At 42.5% G+C, this 21,293-nt stretch overlaps 2 protein-coding genes across 2 annotated transcripts in view; both read right to left on the reverse strand.

The window, feature by feature from the left end:
- The window catches only part of Meikin (meiotic kinetochore factor), a 48,656-nt gene extending 42,413 nt beyond the window's left edge, over nucleotides 1-6,243 (reverse strand). Inside the window, exons 1-4 of the mRNA XM_052197696.1 lie at nucleotides 6,129-6,243; nucleotides 5,941-6,034; nucleotides 5,110-5,194; nucleotides 3,376-3,433 (exon numbers count right to left, since the gene is read on the reverse strand). Of these exons, the coding sequence (XP_052053656.1) occupies nucleotides 3,376-3,433; nucleotides 5,110-5,194; nucleotides 5,941-6,034; nucleotides 6,129-6,243 (352 nt within the window). The remainder of the gene's footprint in view (nucleotides 1-3,375; nucleotides 3,434-5,109; nucleotides 5,195-5,940; nucleotides 6,035-6,128) is intronic.
- An 8,237-nt stretch (nucleotides 6,244-14,480) lies between these two features.
- The window catches only part of Acsl6 (acyl-CoA synthetase long chain family member 6), a 47,012-nt gene continuing 40,199 nt past the window's right edge, over nucleotides 14,481-21,293 (reverse strand). The window contains exon 21 of the mRNA XM_052196994.1: nucleotides 14,481-14,971. Coding sequence (XP_052052954.1) covers nucleotides 14,834-14,971 — 138 coding nt within the window. The 3' untranslated portion in view covers nucleotides 14,481-14,833. The remainder of the gene's footprint in view (nucleotides 14,972-21,293) is intronic.

Below are 21,293 nucleotides of genomic sequence, written 5' to 3' on the forward strand. Positions count from 1 at the left end.
AAGTATGGGGAAAAACCACTGGAAAGACTCATCTATTGCATCAGATACACAAGCAACACAGAAACACATACAAAATTAACAAGCCCAATACAGCACCTTCCAAAGCTCACAACTCTTCAATAACTGAAAGCAAAGTTAGTGAACTAGGCAGAACGCTAAACAACTCAAGAGCCTAATTTTTAAAATGTTTAACAACTTCAAAGAATTTTCAAACAAGTAGATAAATGAATCAAGGGGATCAAGTCAGGGCCTAGGTAAGGAAACCAGTGATGTGGGTGGGGAACTCAGAGGCACGAAAGAGAATCTCAGTCAAGAAAGTGAAATTCTGAAAAACAAATAAAACCCAGAAATGTTGGCTATTGAAGAGTTAGCTCATTAAATTAAAAACATAGTAAAGAGCATCACCAACAGATGATCAAGCATAAGAAAGAGTATCAGGGACAGAAGATGATGTTGATGAAATAGTAGACTCAGAGAACAAAAAATGCAAGCATGTTGGTAAACATCCAGGAACTCTAGGACATGATCAAGCAAGAGACCAACTCTCAGAATCCACAAAGCAGAAGGCGGATAGGAGTTGAGATAAAAGCCAAAGGCACAGAAAACTTGCCCATCCACGATCCTGGAACTGATGGCCCAATCCATTCAGTGCCTCTGTACTGCTGCTACAGGATAAAGAAGCATGAACAGAAGAACTGCCTGTCACCAGACTTTAACAGGTGCAAAATGGTAGCTGCTTTCTTCTTTTCTGACAGTAGACACAAGGCAGAAAAGCCAATGGTTCTCTCTTTGCCACATTTCTTTAGGAGTTCCTGCAGCTCTGCCTCAGGAACCCCATTTTGCTGGTACTGGTTAATGATATCATTAGAATTTTGCAGCGAGGGTAATAAAATGGCTGAGACTCATGGAAAGGGCTAAGGAGCTGGGGCTGTAAGCACAGACAGCTGAGCAGTCACACCGAGGTGCTCTCGTGGTGGATCTGAGCAGACGGAAGGCATTGTATGACTGTTACCCGAGAAAACGAGCACTCAGCAACTGTGTCCAGGTTTTTAAGTTTCTCATAGCATGGCCATACAAGAGCAGAACAAGAGAACTTTGGGGAGTGGGGTTACATTACTAAAATGTGGCTATTGTGTGCTTGGAAATCACCCAGGCACCAGACTCCAACCCAAATGAAGAGCATAGGTGTCTCAAGCAACAATTTTCACAGATAACAATTTGTGAGATTGTTTGCTTTAATTTCCTTTTTAAAATTGTGTGTGTGTGGTGTGTGTTTGAATCCAGAGGTTAATGCCAGGTAAAGTCCTTGTTTAAATCGGACTCTCACCGAAGCCAGAGCCCATTGCTTGACTAGAATGGATGGCCAGGTGAGCCAGGGATCCTCTTGCTTGCAACACTAGTGTTACAGGTGTGTGTCGCAACACTAGCCTTTGCAGATGATGGGAATCTGAAATCAGGTCCTCATGCTGACTGAGCCATCTCCCCAGACCCTATTTTCCAAGTTTATATGGTTCCAATTAGTGCTGTACCTTTGATAATTACCAGGACATATCATCCATTGATGAACTTCCACTGGGAAATACCATACACATGCCACATTTTCTTCTTTACCAAGAAAGTTAGACATATCTTTTATAATCTTAAAACACTGCCTCTTATGCACAGCATAAGAGATGCCAAGAAAATTACAATGAAAATACATCAAACAGCAGGACTTACTAAAGTGTTTTCTCAGTGGGTCCAGATACTTTCAAGTCTTTATATTCTGAGCTGTTGGTACTTAATGATGTCAAAATAGAATTTGACCTTGCCTCTGTGAGCTTTCTTATAAAAGGGATCATATGAAAGACCTAAAGTCTGGTAACTCAAGGGAAGATGTCATCTCTAAGTCAGGATTTTGAGAAGCTAATAAAATTCCAGTCTGAAGAAGGAATGAGTCCAGCGCTGAAGGTGCATTTAGACTCTTATGGTCACTGTTAACATTCAGGGTCTCATCAGAAGAGAGCACAGGCCCTTTCTTTTAATGCTGCTAATTAATTTCATCAATAAGCAAGTGTCACCAGGGAAATTTTCATTAGATGGTAATACTGACTGAAAAATCAAAGAAGATGTTCTCTTCAGTAGTTACTTGAGTACATATGGCACACTGTGTAGATATCATCACTGGGTGGGCTAGTTTTATGTCAACTTGACACAAGCCAAACTCATCATAGGAAAGGGAGCCTCAGTTGAAATAATGCCCCCCCCCATGAGATCAGACTGCAGGCAAGCCTGTAAGGCATTTTCTTAGTTAGTGATTGATATAGGAGGGCCCAGCCCATTGTGGGTGAGGCCATTCCAGGGCAGGTGGTCCTGGGTCCTATATGAAAGCAGGCTGAGCAAGCTATGGGGAGTAAGCCAGTAAGCACCACCCCTCTATGGCCTCTGCCTCAGCTCCTGCCTCTAGGAGCTTGTTTGAATTCCTGTCCTGACTTCCTTCAGTAACAAGCAGTGATGTGGAAGTGTAAACCACATAAAACTTTACCTCCCCAACTTGCTTTGGTCATGGTGTTTCATTTTAGCCATAGTAATACTAACTAGGACAGCCATCTTCATCTATACCAGTATACTCTTCCTAAATCCAAGTATTTAAAAATCAACAGTACTCTCTTCTTTGAAAGAAACCACCATTAATTAAAACAAATACATCAAGCTATGTGGTGACTACAGCTATCGTGAAAATTTACACATGCAGGTTCCATGGCATCTAGTGTCTAGCTTAAGAATTTTCAAAGGGGTTTATGAAGCAAAACTTCAGATTTTCTTATATTCTCTAGGCTCAGAATCGAGGCACCATTGCATTTTCATTTCATCTAGGCTTCTACACTGGGAGGTCCACTCAAGGCATGATGTGTCCCGGAGTTGCAGGGGAGTGATTCTGTACAGGTGAGCTGTATTCTGCTCTGTCCTGGCCTTACTTGTTCTGGTCCTGATGTCCAGCAGTATGCCTACCATGCCTCCTTCAGCTCTGGGTACCAGCAAGATCATTGTGCCTGCTGTTCCTTCTGCATGGTTCTCCACTCTTTCTCTCTGCAGAGATGATTTCTACTCACCTTCTGTTCTCAGTTCAGTCGCCATCCTTACATGGAAGCATTTGCTCCGATTTCTAGCTAAGTGTAAGTAATTGCATTCAAGTCATCCTCTTTTGTAACACGTCACAACTATTATTTCACATTTACTGGTGACAGTGAGAATGAAACCTAGAACTCAGTCAGAAGGATTCATGTTGAACTAGGGGAAAGACATCTTCTCTTCCACTGAAATGAGAAGTCACGAGTTACAAATGAGTGCCCATGTTTGAAGGAGAGATAAAAAGCTGTTATCTGTTAGTCTTACCTGAAACTAGTTCAGTACTTGATGAAAAGCTGTCAGTCTCAAAGGCATCAGTCACTGACTCCTATGTAGAATAAGAATTAAAGATAGAGTACAAATTATGAGATGGATATATTTTAATTTGTTTTTATAATATTTGATTTGGTTTGAAAAATAAGTGCCAACTTTGTATGTTAATTTCATAGATGTATCAGATTATTTCAGAATATTGATCACAGATAATATGCTATTTAACATTAAATCTAAAAAATAAATGTTAAAATTACTATGGATAAACATGGAGAGCTAGCAGTAGTCAACTCAACACCATGAGATTAAATAATAGAAGATAAATATGAACTTTCTTTGTTTTGTTTTGTTTGAGACAGGGTTTCTCTGTGTCGCCCTTGTTATCCTGGAACTCATTTTGTAGACCAAGCTGGCCTCAGACTCACAGAGATCCTTCTGCCTCTGCCTCTGCCTCTGCCTCCTGAATGCTGGAATTAAAGGCATACACCACTACAGCCTGACTAAAGGTGAATATTTCTCTGATAACCAAGGAAAGAAGGAAGGAAGGAAGAAAAGACTTTATCCCACCCTTTAAAAAAAGAGGGAAATAAGTCAAAAGAAAAAATGATACATAAATCCAAAATAATAAAATTAAAGACTCACAAGTCAATTAAAATGTTTCCTATCTGTGTAAGACTATCTTCAGTATATAATAAACAGATATTTCACAACAGAAAAAATACAAACGGACCATAATGGGGGGAGGGATTGGACCAGCATCATTAGCATTCAAACAAATGGAACACAAAGTAACACGATGCTTTTCACCTATCATCATTTTGAGTAAGAGTGTTCCAGTTTGCCAACATGAATCACAAAATGACAAACACATCTACCCTTTGGTCTCCTGGCAGTTATCTTAGAGTAACAATCTGACACACACACAACAGTGCCTACAAAAGCAAAATCTTGGGCACTCAATCTCCCAATCTCCAGGAAATAGTCAAATACATTTTGGAATGTCTATTAGAAAAAACTAGAAGTTTTTCTATGAAGACAATAAAATAGTATAAATACCTTAAAGTCTTTAATAACAAGGTAATACATAAGTTGTAAAATGTTTTTAAAGCATAGAAAAAATGGAGCAGAAATAAATATACAGTAATTTGAAGAAACTTTCAAAATACTATTTTGAATATTTAAGTCATCAACATACAATACTTCACTGTGCACTGCTAAAACATTATGTAAAAGCTGTTTTTAAAATGTTGTCTGTGGACATCCATTTCCTAAACACAGGACTGGTGGGTTGAGGCAGAAGGATTAAAACTAGCCTCTGCCACACAGTGAGATCCTGTCTTAAAAAGCTGTAGATTATATGAGAATGTTAGAATGCTCTGTAGCAAACCAAATCCTTAGTGATCAATCATGTTTCTAGTTGCTAATAGACAAAGTCAAATAGAAAATAGGAAAGTGGCCTTAAAATATTAAAATTTTGAATCTGCAGAATAGAACATTAACGAGTGACATTTCCCAATACTCACCAAAAGAAGTGGAAAAGACAGAAGTGAGTAATTATGAACTGACCAGACAAAGACATGTATACCAAAGTAATAAAAGCACTAGGAACTATTTGATATCTATTAACAAAGAATACTTCATTCTTTCATTCTGAGGTTCATAGCGACTGCCTTCTGAATGCTTCTGAACACTGCCCGTATATAAGAAGCCTATGAGAAACATACGTACACTCAATGGCGTGGTGGTCTCCTCTGGGGTCTCTTTGCCAGGGCTACTTTCTCGCAGACTTTCTCCTCCTATAACACTTACCCGGCTGCGAACAAACACAACAGTTCAGTTTACACCATCTGAATTTCACTGTCTCCCTGTAGTTTAAAATCTGAAAGTCTGCCAGGTGTGGTGGTACATGGAACACTTGGAAGGCAGAGGCAGGAGGATCTCTGTGAATTCAAGGTCAGCCTGGTCTATAGAGCAAGTGCCAGGACAGTCAGGGCTACAAGGAGAAACCCCTATCTCAAACAACAACAACAAAAACAACTAAAATCTGGAAGTTACTTTAAGGGGGTCATGGGGAAGTGATTTCAGCATTTGTTGTTTTCTTTAGAGTTTCTGTCTCATGGTTAGGTAACTTGGCAAGCCTTCACTAATAAAATCAATCTATCCGGACTGGGGGCGGGGGGACTGTAGCTCCACCGGTAGCACCGCTTCTTAAAGCGGAGCACAGTGGCACAAGTCCCAGATTTGGGAGGTGAAGGCACGAAAATCTATTCATGTCAATCTCTACTAATAGGGAATTTGAGGCCAGTCTGGGCTACATGAGATCCTGCCATTTATAAAAATATATATGCACGCATTTTATATATATATATATATATATAACACAACACACATACATGTGAGAAAAAGACATATGAGAATAAATGTACGCGCACCCCCCAAATTTCTGTGTTTTAGGAGCAGAACCAGAGTATTCATTTTCTTCTCTGATTCTCCGAATGAGAGGCTACTAAGCAGAAACAAAAGCCAAGTTGCCCAGGGGTGTTACCCTAGGTTACCCACCTTGCTGGCTGTGAGCTGCTGCCTCTGAGCCTGCTCAATTCCTCTTTCTCAGTAATTTTCGGCAATCCCTGCTCTTTGCCCTTTCCCTTCAGACCTGTGAGAGGGTGCCGCGTTTCAGGGGACCTGCTCGTGCCTCTCCTCAGCCCTCGCTGAGGCCCACCCACCACCCAGGCCTACTGAGCTTCGACCTGGCAGGGACTCTGTCTTCCCAGGGAGGGCCAGGTCTGGCTTCGGGGTGACGTTGAGCCTTTCACCGGCCCTCTTTTTGCGGGTATAGACTCGTCTGGGCCATATCTTCTCCATTGCCTTCCTAAGGAACCAGCCATCCACAGAGAGACACCCTGCCCGGGCTGCCTCAGTCTGGCTTTTTATGGCCGCAAGGGTTTCTGGGAAGATGGTGGGCCTCTCCCGGCCGGGGCCAGCTACGGCCTCCGTTATGTGCATTTCCTATCGGCTACTGAACCCAAGCTCCTTAGGTTTTACAGTCTTTCTCCTCTCTCTGTGTCTCGCTGTCTCTATCTCTCTCCTCTCTCTGTGTCTGTCTCTGTCTGTTTTCTATCTCTCCGACTTTCTCTCTGATTCTCTGTGTCTGTGTCTCTGTGTCTCTGTTTTCTGTCTGTCTGCCTCTCTCTCTCTCTCTCTCTCTCTCTCTCTCTCTCTCTCTCTCTCTCTCTCTCTCTCTCTGTTTTCTGTCTCTCTGCCTCTCTGTCTCTGTCCCTGTCTGTTTTCTGTCTGTCTGTCTGTCCGTCTCTCCTGCCTCCCTCTCTCTCTCTCTCTGTTTTCTGTCTCTCTGCCTCTCTGTCTCTGTCCGTCTGTTCGTCTCTCTCTGCCTCTCTCTGCCTCTCTCTGCCTCTCTCTGCCTCTCTCTCTCTCTCTCTCTCTCTCTCTCTCTCTCTCTCTCTCTCTCTCTGCCTCTCTCTCATCATTGCTTTTTAGTTAGACCAACCCCACACCTGGTACTTACTTCCTGCTGTTCTGAGCCCTGCAGGAAGCCCTAGCCATGAAGTTTTAGGTTTCTAAACTCAGGGGGCTAAGATGGGGGTTAGCCTCACTCAGTCACGCAGAAGACAAAGGGCAGATTTGTTAGAGGTGGCTCCATCTCATAGTATATTAAGCACGCGGCAACCTCCTTTTTATTCTAAAAAATAAAATAGCATTTGACAACACTGAAAACTCACTCTGTAGAGATGACATAACAAGAGCCCCAGGGCTTCTCTGTGACAGCCCAGTATTGTGCGTGTGCCTATGCAGATGAGTGCTCACGCGCGTGGAGGAGAGGTCAGCATTGGGCCTTCTTACCCTGCACTGTTTTTGTTGGATTTGTTCCCAGACTCAGTTTGTTAGCAAACCTGGAGCTCACTGATTTGGTTAGACTACCGACTGGCATACTCCAAGCATCCATCCGCCTGTCTCTGCCTCCCTGGCAAGGTGCTACAGATGTACACTGCCATGTCAGCTTTTAAAGTAGATATGGTGGATTTGAACTCGGGTCCTCATGCCTATGCGAAAAGCACTTTACCAACTGAGCCGTCTCTCATCTTAGGACTCCAATATGATGTTTATGTATATAAACAATTTGCATAATAAAATTATGCTGAGATTTACAAGTAAATATAGGCATATAGAAATATTAATGGCAGCCTATTAATCATCAAAATATAACTTTGTAAAGAACAGAGGGCTCTTTATGGGCATTCCTGCTTGCTTAGACGTTTGGGTGCTTTGAGTCAATGACTTAGTACTGGCTGAGCATCTTACTGTGTTAGGCACTGTGTCCCGGGGATGCAAAGAAATAGCAAATGGTCCTTCAGTCAAGGATCTCAAAGTCGTGTTGCACTCTGATTGATAATCACAGTCCAGCATTCTTTCTTGAGTCATACCCATCATATAAAAGTGAGTCTCTTGCTCATAAACCAGGTCCCCTGACTCCTCTCAGTGCTCAGGGAGACTTGTGACAACAAAGGCAGTAACCTGCTGCAGCTTCTAAATGATTTGTGGGAGGCTTGGAACTTGGGAGCAACTAGATCTGGAACTACAAGAAACAGCGAGAGTAAAACCAACTTAAACCAAAAGCCTTTCTGTCCCCACAGGTGTCACACCGGGAAGTGAGCTGAACCTCATGCTATGGTCATGTCAGGGCCCATGCTGCCACCAAGGGCCATACTAGGTCTGTGGTGCCACTGTAGCCAGGGTCTGTGTTGATATCCATGGCCCATGTTACCACTGAAGGTCACACAGATGTCCATGGTCTAGGCTGTTGCCTAAAGCCACATTGATGTCCATTGGTCACGATCCAGGATGTTTCAAAGGGCCTCGTCTGGTTCCATGGACCCAGTCCAGCTGGGAGCTGGGTTCATGTTCTGTGCTGTGACTACGTGGAGGCCCATGAGCCGTGAATCTGCTGAGTATGAAGAGCAAGGGGGCCATTTTTGCTGTGGTATTGATGACTGCAGATGCCCAGTTAAGAGGGAGGGACATGGAGAGCTTCTGTGACAATCTTTACTCCCCACCCCCTGCCCCCCAAAGTAACAGCCTAGACAGGAAGCCATGGATGAGAACTCTGAAAAAAGTGATGAGGACGCTGAGGTGTGGCTCTCCCTCACCTCTCCATAGTGAGACCCTGTCTCAAACAAACAAACAAAACCATTTAGGGAACAGGATCACTGTTGGGAGCTTAGCACAAAGGTCCGTGTGCCTACAGATCTCCAGAGAAAGCAGACAGATTAAGCACGTGAGATTGTCTTTTCAATGGGAAAGATGAAAAACCTATTCTTTCATCCAGAGAGCTGGGAATTGGATGTGGATGAGGACCCAGGTTCAATTCCTAGCACCCACATGATGCTCCTTAATGTCTATAACTACAGTCCTAGGAGATCTCACGCACTATTCTGGCTTCCCTGGGCATCAGGTATTCACACACACAAAACTAAACTTTTAAAAACTTGCCCTCTTACCTGCACATGCTGTGACACATAGGTACCACAGCCACACATTCTGCAGCTGAGGAAACCATGTCCTAGGGAAACTCAGGAAGGCAGGTGTTGTCTGTCATAGGTGGCATAGCTGCTTCAGCATTTCCCATGCCTTCTAATAGGGAAGGGAAAGAGGCAAGGGGAGCAAGGGGAGGAGCCTGCAGTCCTTAGCAGTAAAGAGAGAGGAAGAGATGAGACGTCTGTTTACAACTTCACCTAGAACCAGCCTATTGACTAAAAGAGAAGCACAAGTTGCTTCTAGAAAATCACGATTTGGTTTCCAGCACACGGTCTGTAACTCCAGTTCCAGGGCATTTAATGCCCTCTTCCGCCCTCCTTAGGCACTGCGCATAGTTGGTGCAGAAACTTGCATGCAGACAAAACATCCATACCCATAGAAAAAAATAATTTTAATGAAAGAAACAAGTGCCCTACAAGAAAGTGAGATAGGCAAAGGTATCCTAACTCAGCCATCTTTCTTCTCCATCCCCAAATGCACACAGTCTGTGCCAGTATTCACACTCGAGCTTTAGGAACTTCTTCCCCTCTCGCATTTTACGGATCCCATTCTAGAACAACACTGGCCATGTTCATGTTCAATACATGATGAGTTAGACTAGGTTTGAAACAGTCACAGAGACACGAACTTCCATGGGAAACAAGTTTTAAATGTTAAAGAGATATCTGAAGAATCCCCTGCTTTAAACGGCCAATTTGTGGGGTCTGAAGTCCTTAAAACCCAAAGAAACTTTTACTGATCTCTCTCTCTCTCTCTCTCTCTCTCTCTCTCTCTCTCTCTCTCTCTCCTCCTTCCCCCATGTATGTGTGTGTGTGTGTACATGTGTGTGTGTGTGGTGTGTGTGTGAAGTGAGTGAGGTGTGTCTGATGGAGCAATCCACTAAGAGGCTTTGCTTACACTGCTATCCACCCATGGGCTTCAAGGATCCAACAGGCTAATTTAGACATGCTTAGGTGACAAGAATGGAAGAAATAACAAAGATGGATAAAATATAGCCTCAGGCATTGCAGGGTTGTTTTGTTGTTGTTGTTGTTTTGTTTTGTTTTGTTTTTTGAGACAGGGTTAGCCCCGGCTGTCCTAGAACTCACTCTGTAGACCAGGCTGGCCTCGAACTCAGAAATCTGCCTGTCTCTGCCTCCCAAGTGCTGGGATTAAAGGCATATACCACCACTGCCCGGCTAGAGCTCTTGTTTTGTTTTGTTTTGTTTATAAATGTATGCATGTGTGCCAGGCTGAATTTTATGTGTACCTGTATGTGCAGAAAACTGTAGAGGACAGAAGAGGGCATCAGATTTTCTGGACCTGGAGTGGGGAACCAAGGTGTGGATACTAGGTACCAAACCCCTAGTCGTGCCCTTAACTACTCTGAGCGATCTCTCCAGCCCTAAAACTGGGTTTTCCAAGAACAACTGCAGAAAGTGTGGGTGAGAAGGAAGACAGGGCAAGGCGCAGAGGCAGAGGGAGAGGACTTGGTATGACTGGAGCCAGGGCCCCGTAAGGATGTGTTAGGAGAGATGCTAGTCTTTGTGTACTGAACAAAGAGTCAGACCTTCGTTCTGAAAACCATGAAACGGATTCAAAGAAACAACGACAACTTGGAAAGATGCCTCGGCTGAACTATAGATAGTAGAATCTGGGAAAGTAGAGTGGGACCATGAAGACTGTTTTAAGAAAGCACTGCACTATTTCAGACCACCAACAAGGGAGCCTTAACCTACAAACGTAGCTGTGAGTACCAAGAGGGACGGATAGAGGCAAGTGTGTGAAGGCGGGCTCTGCACCAATTCAACGTGGGGGAGTGCGCCAGTTTAAGAAACTGTTATCTTTTACTTTATACTTGATTTACATGGCATTTTGGAATTGTTAAGGGTCACCACCATGATGGCAAATTTGAACAGTTATTTGTTCTTTGGAGGACTAAAAATTATTTAAATCAGGGACGTATTTGATAATAGCAAGGGTTCCAGCAAAGACCCGCATTAAGGGATTCATCTGGGTGCACTTAAGCTCTCCATAGTTAAGCCTGTCTAACTACTGAAAGTTTGGGAAAACTTACAGGGGTTGTAGAATATCTGATGGTGGTAAAACTCCATGCTTCACCATATACACCATGATGGGTGACTATCAGACATACCTCCATGAGGGAATTACATCATGTAAGCATATAAAGGATAAGGCAATTACTAACAATTTTGAGAAGTAAAAAAAAAAAAATCTTTATTTTTTTTTTTACAAAAGTTTCTGTAAGTGCATTTTGTATTTGCTGTTCATGCTGTTATAACAAATCAAATGAAAATATAATTACAGTTAAGATACATCTATGCATATTTAAAAAGTAATATTTTAATTCCTTGATTTTCAAAAATTGAAAGTAGAATAAGCAATTCTTCAAAAAAATAGCCATTTCCCCCCTTCCCCATGCAATCACTGCAATGATTTGACAAAGAAACGTAATGAGCAGAGAGATGAGCGCTTCCGTGGCATTGTCACCTCGGGAAAACCCTGTATGTTTGGGACTAGGTTTCGAAACCCTCGCTTACATTTACGAGTGTCCATTGCTCTGCAGTACAGAGAACACATTAAAGCGTTCTCAGTCGAGAGCGTCTCCGCCAGGGACTGGTCCTCACATGGGTGCTGGTCTCATTCTCATGCCAGGCTTTGTAGACTCATAGGCAGGATTATGTAGCATACTTAAGAGAGAGCTTAAGACTATCAGGAACCCCTCCCACCACCACCATTGTAGGGTTTTCTTAAAATAAAAACTGTAAAGAAAATAGAACCCAATTATAATTTACCAATTTTATATACAACCATTCATTCTTTTGTCCTGAGATAATAAGCAAATTTGTAAGCAGTCTATTTTCATGCAAAAAAATATAATTTCCCATTCTTTACATTCGTTTTCTAGTATTTTGTACCTTAAATAATTTCAGCAGACCTGTGCTTAATACATGTGAAAAATAAAGAACAATTCATTTATTATGGCAGAAAAATTAATAACCATTGGTTCTCTCATTGGCAAGGCAATCTAACTTTAAGTGCTCATTTCAAATGGCTAAAGCATTGCCTGACTGTAAAATCCCCAGGAGAGAATTTTTTCCCCTTACACTTGTGAGGAAGGCAGGGTCTGGCTACTCCTCGGACCTCTGAGTGTGAGATCCTAGTACATGAAGCTTGGCTTCCATACCACACCTGGACAATCTCTGACATCTGGAGGGGAGGTCTCAATACTATGTATAAAGACATCTTTTGTGACAATTGCGGGGGGGGAATATATATATATTGTTTGTTTTGTATATATATTGTCTGTTTTGTAGCTTACTGCAACAGGGTTAATTTGTCAAAAGAAAAAAAATGCGAGAATTAGCAACATATTTGAGTAACAACTAGATAAAATTGCCAAACATTTAAGATTAAGGAACCAGTTCTCCATGGTCTTCAGATTTTAATCATTATATGGTGGCCACTGGGATCATGACAAGTCTTAAGTACTTAAGTACTTAAGCCTTTTTCCTGTATTGATTAAGGAGAAACACAAACTTATTTTTCATTCCCAGAGATAAAATTGGGAAGTCTGAAGCCAGAGGGGTTTTCCCATGGGTTTACCTCCTTTCATTTCTTTCCTTGCTCTACAGGAAGGAAGAGGACCGAGGATGCAGGTAAGGCCAACTCTTTACTTTCTGAGTACATTTGCATTCTCCCATTGAGTGTGATGGTTTCCACATAGATTGCGAAGTTTCAAAAGAAACATAAAATCTTTTGAAACAAACAACAAACAAAGCTTGTCTATAATTAATTGCACCTAACTACAGCGAGATGTAAATGGAATGAGGGTAGTTTTAAAAATCATTCACCTAAAACTTCAGTGCTCAAAACTCCGCTGGGATCAAAGCCAACAATGGGGGTTCTAGTCAAGTAGAAGAACAATGGAAAACAGATTTTAAAATTTGGAATGCAAAACTCCTTGCCCTTTAAATAATATAGATCTCTAATTCAGGTAATAATGTTCAATTTTGATTGACTGAACATACATTAAACATTTAAAAAGCCAATATTTTTCAGATGTGGCTTTCAATGTGTTATTTGTCTCATCAAAAATGTATTTCAAATTCAATGCACACAGGGCTGGGAGTGGAGCTCAGCAGAACAGTGCTTGAATGTGCAAGGTCCTGGTTTTGCTCCTCCGCACTGTGAGAGAAATTAATGTACACAGAATTGCTCATTTAGTCAATGTCAAATTAATAGGTGCAACAGTGAGTCTTCAGAGAGATGATGCCCAAGGAATGTGAAAAACAAAAACAAAAACAAAACCCAGATAACTACATCAATTGAAACTGAGGTCATGACTCAATATGACTGAAACAGGTGTATGATCAATGATTCGGATCATACCACAGGCCTGTGTGATGGATGATGTAGGTTCTGACTGAAAACATTCATTCACATACATGTTGGGACCATCCAACGGGCCTGTGTGATGATGCAGGTTCCGACTGAGAACATTCACTTACAAATAAGTTAGATTTCCCTCAGAGCTAAGGAGTTCCTTGGCCTGCCATACTGATCATAGATGTATTTGGGAAGATCACGTGACCTTTGAGCATGTGAATTCTTTGAGTACTTTCAGAGTCCTGTTCCCACAGAAGAGAAACACTTCCCTAGGGACCTTGCCCTCCTGAGGTGCATAATTGATAGTGCCCACTTGAACTGCACTGTCCACGGTATCGAGGCTTTTTGGTGACATCAGAATCTTGGCACCCAGATTTAGGGTGCAGCTAAACATATGATACAATTAAGGTTTTTATGGTCGATAGGAGCATCTGGAGCTTCTAGGATTGGAATTATGCCATTAGCAGGGATTTCTATATGGACTTCCATAGTTTTCTAGGGAAGTTCTTTTATTTGGAAATAACAGCTATTCCTCTTCACATTTGCCTTGATATCATATGAAAAGAAATCAAGGTTGTTGACAATTTTAGCCATATTGCATTTCCCAGACCTGGACACAGGCAAATTGAGAATGGAAAAGGCAGAGACTCTAGCAGAAACATAGGTACATGAACTGTTGCCCACCCTGAGAAATCACTGAGTATCTTCCCCTAAATGTTTGCCAACAGTCCATTTGCTGCAGTCAACAAACATCTTTTAAGCTTCCTTGTAGTAAGAAGTAGGTAAATAAATGCAACCCCTATCTATTCTTCTGTGCATAGATTCTGAATATTCAGTGAGCTTGATAAATGAGAAAATTACTGAAAAACTTATGGGAGTTGTTAGATAGATATGATATTTGCTTTAAGAACAGCTACATTTCCACTTCTCATAAATAAAAGTAAAAATCAGTGAGAAGGCTTTCGCCGCGGCCGAGATGCCGAGTGAGAGAACGGGAGTCAGGCCGCACGGGAACTATCATGTTTGTTTTCGCGTGGCTTCCTACAGCTTGCTGTAAGCTTTAGTTCTGATCTAACTGTGATTGTTGACAGTTATTTAATGAGGTAGTCCACATTGCCTAGACTTTCACTGTACCTGGTTATTGTTCCACAAATAATTAAGTACAATATATCAGTTATGGTTTTTCTTTATGTTTAATGGAATTCTGTGAACATTGCGAATATATTACTTTTAGTGGTACACAGTTCTTGAGAAAGTGTCTTGATTTGTTTTTACATTACCGTTTGCGATAATTTTTTTTTAGCAGCTTGCTACAATATCATTTAATAAAAATAAAATGTACTTGGTGACGGTAGAGAAAAATATTGTTAGAGACTTCTCTGGTCAGGAAAGGCTCAGTTGCAAAAATCAGGTGCTTGTTCACTTCGAGCTGTGGCATTCCGATTCCTTTCTCTCAAGAATAACTGTAATATTGCTGCAAAGTTCATCGGACTGACAAGGACCTCCTTGAGCTTCACATGGGTACTGAGTAAAGCTCTTCTATTTGCTTTTTGAAGTACTCTCTCAGCTCGGGTCTCTTAGCCTTTAGTGTTGGTGTCAGCAGGCCATTTTGAACAGAGAACATGTCACAATGGATGTAAATGGCTTTAACCTAAAAACCAAATGCAGAATGTCTCTTTAGTGGGAGTCAAACACAGCATTTATAGCATACAGCGTTAGTGCAAGCAGGCGGAGAAGAACAGGCATCTTGACTTAAGAATACCATGCTGAGTCAGAATTATATCCAAACACATTTCAGCCTATTTGATAAGGCTGAAACCCACCCTTTCCTCTTGCCACTCATTCATTAATTCATTCATTCAGCAACTTTACAGACATGAACAGTTTGTTTGGTAGGCACCAAAAATACAAGGAGTCCTAAATGCCAACACCCTAAGTAGTGTATATCAGTGTTTACAGAGCAGACTGAAGGATGCTGGGCAATTTCTAATGTGAGGAGCAGGGAATGAACAGCACTGGCCCGAGGGAGGGTAGTTAAAGTAAGGTGCCGTCAGGGACATCAGTGAAGACTTCACAATCAGGTGAGTGTTCAAAAAGTGGCTTGAGTCCAGGTGTAGCTCTTAGCTGGTGCGTGCCTACTGAATATGACATGTGAGTTTTCTCCCCTAACATTCTATAAAACCAGGATGTGGTGGCACAAAACCACCACAGGAGCTAGAGGCAGGAAGGACAGAAAGTTCAAAGTCACCCTCGGTCATATATCAAGTTGGAGTTCAGCTTGGGACACCCTAGATAATCAAGTAGCAATGTGGGGAAAGCGGGTGGGGGAGGGTTCCGCAGGCACAGTCATCAAGAACAAAACCAGGAGTGAAGAAGCGTGATATAGAAACGGACAACTAAGTGGCTTCAAGTTGGTCCATAATGCAGTCACGTGTGGCAGGGAAGAGGCTGAGCGCACAGGCAGGTCAGGGGTGGAGAATTTGATTCCAAGCGCAAGAGGAAGGGCTGGAGACTTGTGAAGAAAGAAATGAAAGGCCCACACGCCCGTGCACTGTAGAAGGAGCTCTCTTAGAGAAGCTGGAAGATGGCCTTGGGGAGAGTTAAGAACAGAAACGTATGTTCTGTGTGTTGGAGACGAGACAATACACATAGAGCGGAGGCAGGCACAGCAATGGGTGAGCGGGGCAGAATGAATCGGAGGCACAGTGACAAGATGCAATGCGGAGGGAGGCCGCAGTGAGGACTCCTCGGTGACTGATTTTAGATGGCTGCCTAGGGATGATGTAAGTTTTATGAAGAATGCAAAGGGAAATGAGGGGGGTGCATAATGAATTAAATCAATATTCTACTGTGGACATTTTTTTTTTGAGACGGAATCTCATGTAGCTCAGACAGGCCTTATTCACCATGGAACCGTGCATGATCTAAAACATAGGACCAGCCTTCCTCTCTCTGCTCAGTGCTGGGATGATAGGTGCGCATCGCCATACCTGGTTTGTGCAGCAGTGGGAGGAGGGATGGAACCCAGAGTTCTGTGTATCCCAGACAAGTGCTCTACCAACTGAGCTCTCTCCCTAGCCTGTGCATGCACTTTTGTGGAGTCTTTCAGAGAAGGGCATGGAGGGAGCTGATCTAGCATTCTCACTGCTGCCGTCTATGAGGCAGAGCCCAGGCTCCTCAGACAAAATCTCTTTGCAAGGCAGACTCTGTACAAGAAAGGATGGAGGGATGGCCTAGGAGTGTCTCATAGGATTTCTGCCACGTGTGGTTCCAACAGGAAGACTTCCAGGCGGTTGTCTGAGAATATTACATCTGACTCAGGGCTGAACATGTAAGTGGCGTGATCTTTAAGACATCGTGTCCTACTAAGCAGGGACAAGTTAAAGTGATTTCTGCTGAGGTAATGCACTCATATTATTAAAGAATGAGATGGTCTAAACATTGTTCTAACACACACTTTAAAACTTATATCAAAGTGTGTATGTTGAAATACTCATAGAGATTCAGGCATAGTTCTAGGTAACTAATGTTCACTGAGCACCCACGGAGTGTTGGGTACTATGTTTCACATCAGGGACAGAAAGCAAGACAAGTAGCTCTTACTCATGTGGGACCCGCAATTCAACAAGAGATGCTAGCATCTGACAGACCTGTGCAGGGATGAGCGCTGGGGATGGGCTGGGGGAGAGGCCTACCAGTTGCTCCTCTGATCTCTGTGCCCCACATCCCCCATACTAATAGAACCCTGACTTAGTTGGGCCCAGAATCCACATCATGACTCTCCTGTTCTCTGATTTCTCAGCTCTCCTTTGCAGCTAGAGGATAACCATAAGATCTGTATTTGGTTACTAGTGGAGAAAAAACATTCTTCTCTAATTAAAAAAAGTTCAAGCACAGCCACTTCTGTTTCCTCTCCCCTTTCTTCCTTGAATGTGAGCAGTGTTGAGAGCTAGTGCAGTCACCTCGCTGCCATGGGGTGAGAAGCCAACATACTAAGGGTTGAGAGAAGCGGAGATACAGGAAGAGCCCATGCCTTTGAGGACCTGCACCTACCTGGGAATCATCCATCTTTCCACTTATGCAAAGAAGGGAAACCCCATAGACTGGGAGTCAGGTTTTTCGGTGTGAGCTGGCACTTCTTTCTGATAAACCCCACACCCTAGGCTTGGCAGGGTTTGAACTGTGTTCCATTATTATGTTTCTATTCATTGCTGCCACCAAAATACCTGATGAACCAAAATATAAAGGGAGACCAGTGTCTCCTGGCTTGTGGTTTCAGAGGGGTTGAGTTCCTTGTGGCCGGGAGGCTGACACAATAATGGCTCCATCAGTGGCAGCAGGAGGGAGGCTGCAACTTGTTCACACCGTGGTGGATGGAAAGCAGAGAGATTAGACCAGGACAAGAGATGCTCAAAGACTTCAGGAACCCACTTCTGCCAGTCAGGTCTCACTTCTTAAAAGATCTGTGACCAGCTGTGTAGTGGTGGTGCACGCCTTTAATCCCAGCACTTAGGAGGCAGAGGCAGGCAGATTTCTAAATTTGAGGCCAGCCTGATCTACAGAGTGAGTTCCAGGACAGCCAGGTTATTCTTTATACAGAGAGACCCTGTTTCAAAAAACAAAAAAATAAAAAAAAATTAAAACAAAACAACAAAAAATCTGTGATCTTTTCAAGACAGTGCTAGAGGTTGGAAACTGAGTATTCAAACCATGAGCCTGTGAGAGACAGGGTTCTTTAAATAGGGATGTTTGAACTGAACTGTGAAGAGTAAGTCGGCTTTGGCCAGATGTAGATGGCCAGAGAGGAGGTGGAGTAGGCTACTGTGTGGCCCTACTGGAAGCATGTGCTCAGGCAGAGGCAGTGATATTCAAATCTCTGTAGCCTGTTACAGATGTGATACATGTATCATAGAAGAGAGAAGGGTCTGGAAAGAGCAGCCATACTAGAAAGAGTAGTACTCACTGCTAGCAAGTTTGGACATGGCTCTTGACATAGCTTTTAAACATGGGAAGTTGGTCTAGAATGGCTCCTTGGAAAGATGGCTCTTAAGATGGAGCAAGGGGCCAGGAAGATGTCTCTGATATTAACAGTGCAGCATCCTAGCAGGTGGATATTTAGAGGTGACAAAAAATTCTTTGCTTGGAAATTCTATTATATCCACTGAATTTTTTTACATACACAAAACAAAAAGAGGAAGCATATTATTCATTATGTCCATGAAACTGGCTTTCTAATTTTATCTATCTATCCATCTAACTATCTATCTTATGTGCATGGGTGTTTTGCCTGCATGTACATCTGTGTGACATGTGCATGCAATGCCTGTGGAGACTAGAAGAGAGCATTGTGTCCCTTGGAGTTACAGACAGTTGTGAGCCTCCATCATGTAGGTTCTGGGAATCAAAACCAAGTTCTCTGGAAGAGTAACAACTTTTCCTAACCACTATGCCACTTTCCCAAGCCCATTTGTATGTATGTATGTATGTATTTATGTATGTATGTATGTATGCATGCATGCATGTACATACAGATGAGTATATGTATTTTTTTGAGACAAGTATCTCTCATTGTACATCCCTGGTTCACCTGCAACTCACTATGTAGATTCACCTACTTCTGCCTCCCGAGTGTATTACCATGCCTGGGTATGTTCAATGTTTAATACATTTTTTAGAAGAAATAGAAAGAGAATGCCTAATATTACCTTATCCTTTTATCTTGAAACTTGTCCTTGAAATGAGATTTATAGAACTTTCATTTAAAAAAATAACATTCAAACATTGCATTGGAAAGTAAGACCTCCAAAGTCTCTAATTATGTTATCTCATAAGAACATAAATTTCCCAGGGGCTGGAAAGATGGTTCTTTGGTTAAGAGCACCGGCTCTTTTTCCAGAGAACCCAGGTTCTATAACCAGCTCCCTCCTGGCAGCTCACAACCACCTGCAACGTCATATCCAGAGGATCTGACACCCTCTGCTGACTCCCCCCCCCAAAGGGAACTGCACATACGTGGTACATGGACATATTCAGGCAAAACACCCATACCCATAAAATAAAAAAATAAAATCTCAGAAACTTAAAAAAGCAACAACAAAAACCAAACTTTTGTATTCTGAAGAACCATACCACTTGAAGATTTTCAAAGGTATTAACTCAAGTTTGCTTGTAGATAATAAACAAACAAATAAATCATTTAAGATGGAACATGGAAAGAAAGATAAACATATCCATGGATCAGGAAAATGATAAATCCATCTGTAAATTAATTCCACAAGTATCCACTTCAATGAGAAGCAACACAATATGACTAAGGAGAGGTTCACTAGTTACAAGTTGAAAAAAAAATCTTTGCATCAATCTTCATTTTGTATTAACTATGGAAATTAGTGAGGCACTCAAATACCAAGAACATTATTAATTCACAATTAAATGTGCTCAAATATGTTAGTCGTTTGCTTGTTGATAGGATAGTTTAAGTGTATCCTATTTACTTATCATCTACTTATTAAGATACGCATCGTTTAAAGGCCTCTGTAAATTACTAATGGCTGACCTATTTTTTTCAGAATTGTATGTTCCTGGAAATTATGCCTCAGTAAATCCATTTTTTTTCTAATTCAAAGTTTAATACAAGCAACCAAGCTCAGTACCCTGAACTCCTAAAGTTGATGCAGGATAACTTAAATTCTGGATATAGTTGGGTCATTCTTTCTGTGTTAAGAGCTAATCCTTCAGCTGGACAGGTGGCTCAGCAGGTAAGAGCACTTATTGCCCTTGCAGAGGACACCGGCTTGGTTCCCATCACTTCACAACCATCCTGGGGATGTGGCATCATAGTCTGGCCTCTGAGGGCACTATACAGCCATGTAGTGCACACAAATACATGCAGGCTAGACACCTGCAAAAATAGAGCTAATCCTTAATAGTGCCCCTCCCCCCCCACCCTGTGAGACAAATTCTCACTACATAGCCCTGGGTTGGCCTTGAGTCTATGATCCTATGTGTTAGCTTCCCCAGAGCTGGGATGGCAAGTGTGGGCCACCATCAGTGGTTGGTTTTTTGTTTGTTTGCTTCCTTGCTTGCTTGAGACAAGGTCTTAGAGCCTTAGTTGGTCTGGAGCTTGCTTTGGAGTTGGGGCAGCCTTGAATTTCTGATCTCTCTGCATCTACTTTCCATGTGCTAGGATTATATAAACACACTGCCTCCATGCCTAGTGTATGTGATGCTGGGGATCAAATCCAGGGCTACATACTAGGCAACTACTTGCCAGTTAAACCACACCCTCAGCCTCTGGTCATTTAATTTTGAAAAGGGAAAAGACTAAGACAAAGGTGGACTGTGGGTCAATTGGGACAATCTCTGTGAAGGCCAGCCTGCGTCCAGAGTTCACCTTCCTCTGGACAGGAGCCCTGCCAATTGTTTTGCTATGGTTAGCTGAGGCTGAGTGTGCCGGGGAGGAAGGCATAAAGCAGTGCAGACAGAATGACAGAGGAAACCAAGAGGTGACAACTTTGGCAATGAGATGGAAGACCTCTGAGATGCCACATGACTTTCCTGCATCCGAGGTTACCATGGTGAGGGCAGGTTATTAGAGCAGAAACTACATGGGCACATAGAAACTCAAGAATTCTCTTTCCTCATTAGTGTTCTAAACAAAGGCAGTGGAGAACACTGAGATTTTTAAGGTTCCTAAAATAACGTTAATATCACACACACACACACACACACACACACATTCACTTTGCTCTCTCTCTCTCTCTCTCTCTCTCTCTCTCTCTCTCTCTCTCTCTCTCTCTCTCTCTCTCTCTCTTCCCTCCTTCCCTCCCCCTGCCCTCCCTCCCTTCTAACCCCATTTTGGTTTTTAATCTTTGTATCCTGTGCAGGTTATACATCTCAGCACCAATAGATGGCGTACAGGGCTTGGAAATTTACAAGGATGTCACTAGGTGCAGTCTCTGCTGGTTCTTCAA

This window comes from Apodemus sylvaticus, chromosome 10, assembly GCF_947179515.1.
Source record: "Apodemus sylvaticus chromosome 10, mApoSyl1.1, whole genome shotgun sequence".
NCBI lineage: Eukaryota > Metazoa > Chordata > Mammalia > Rodentia > Muridae > Apodemus > Apodemus sylvaticus.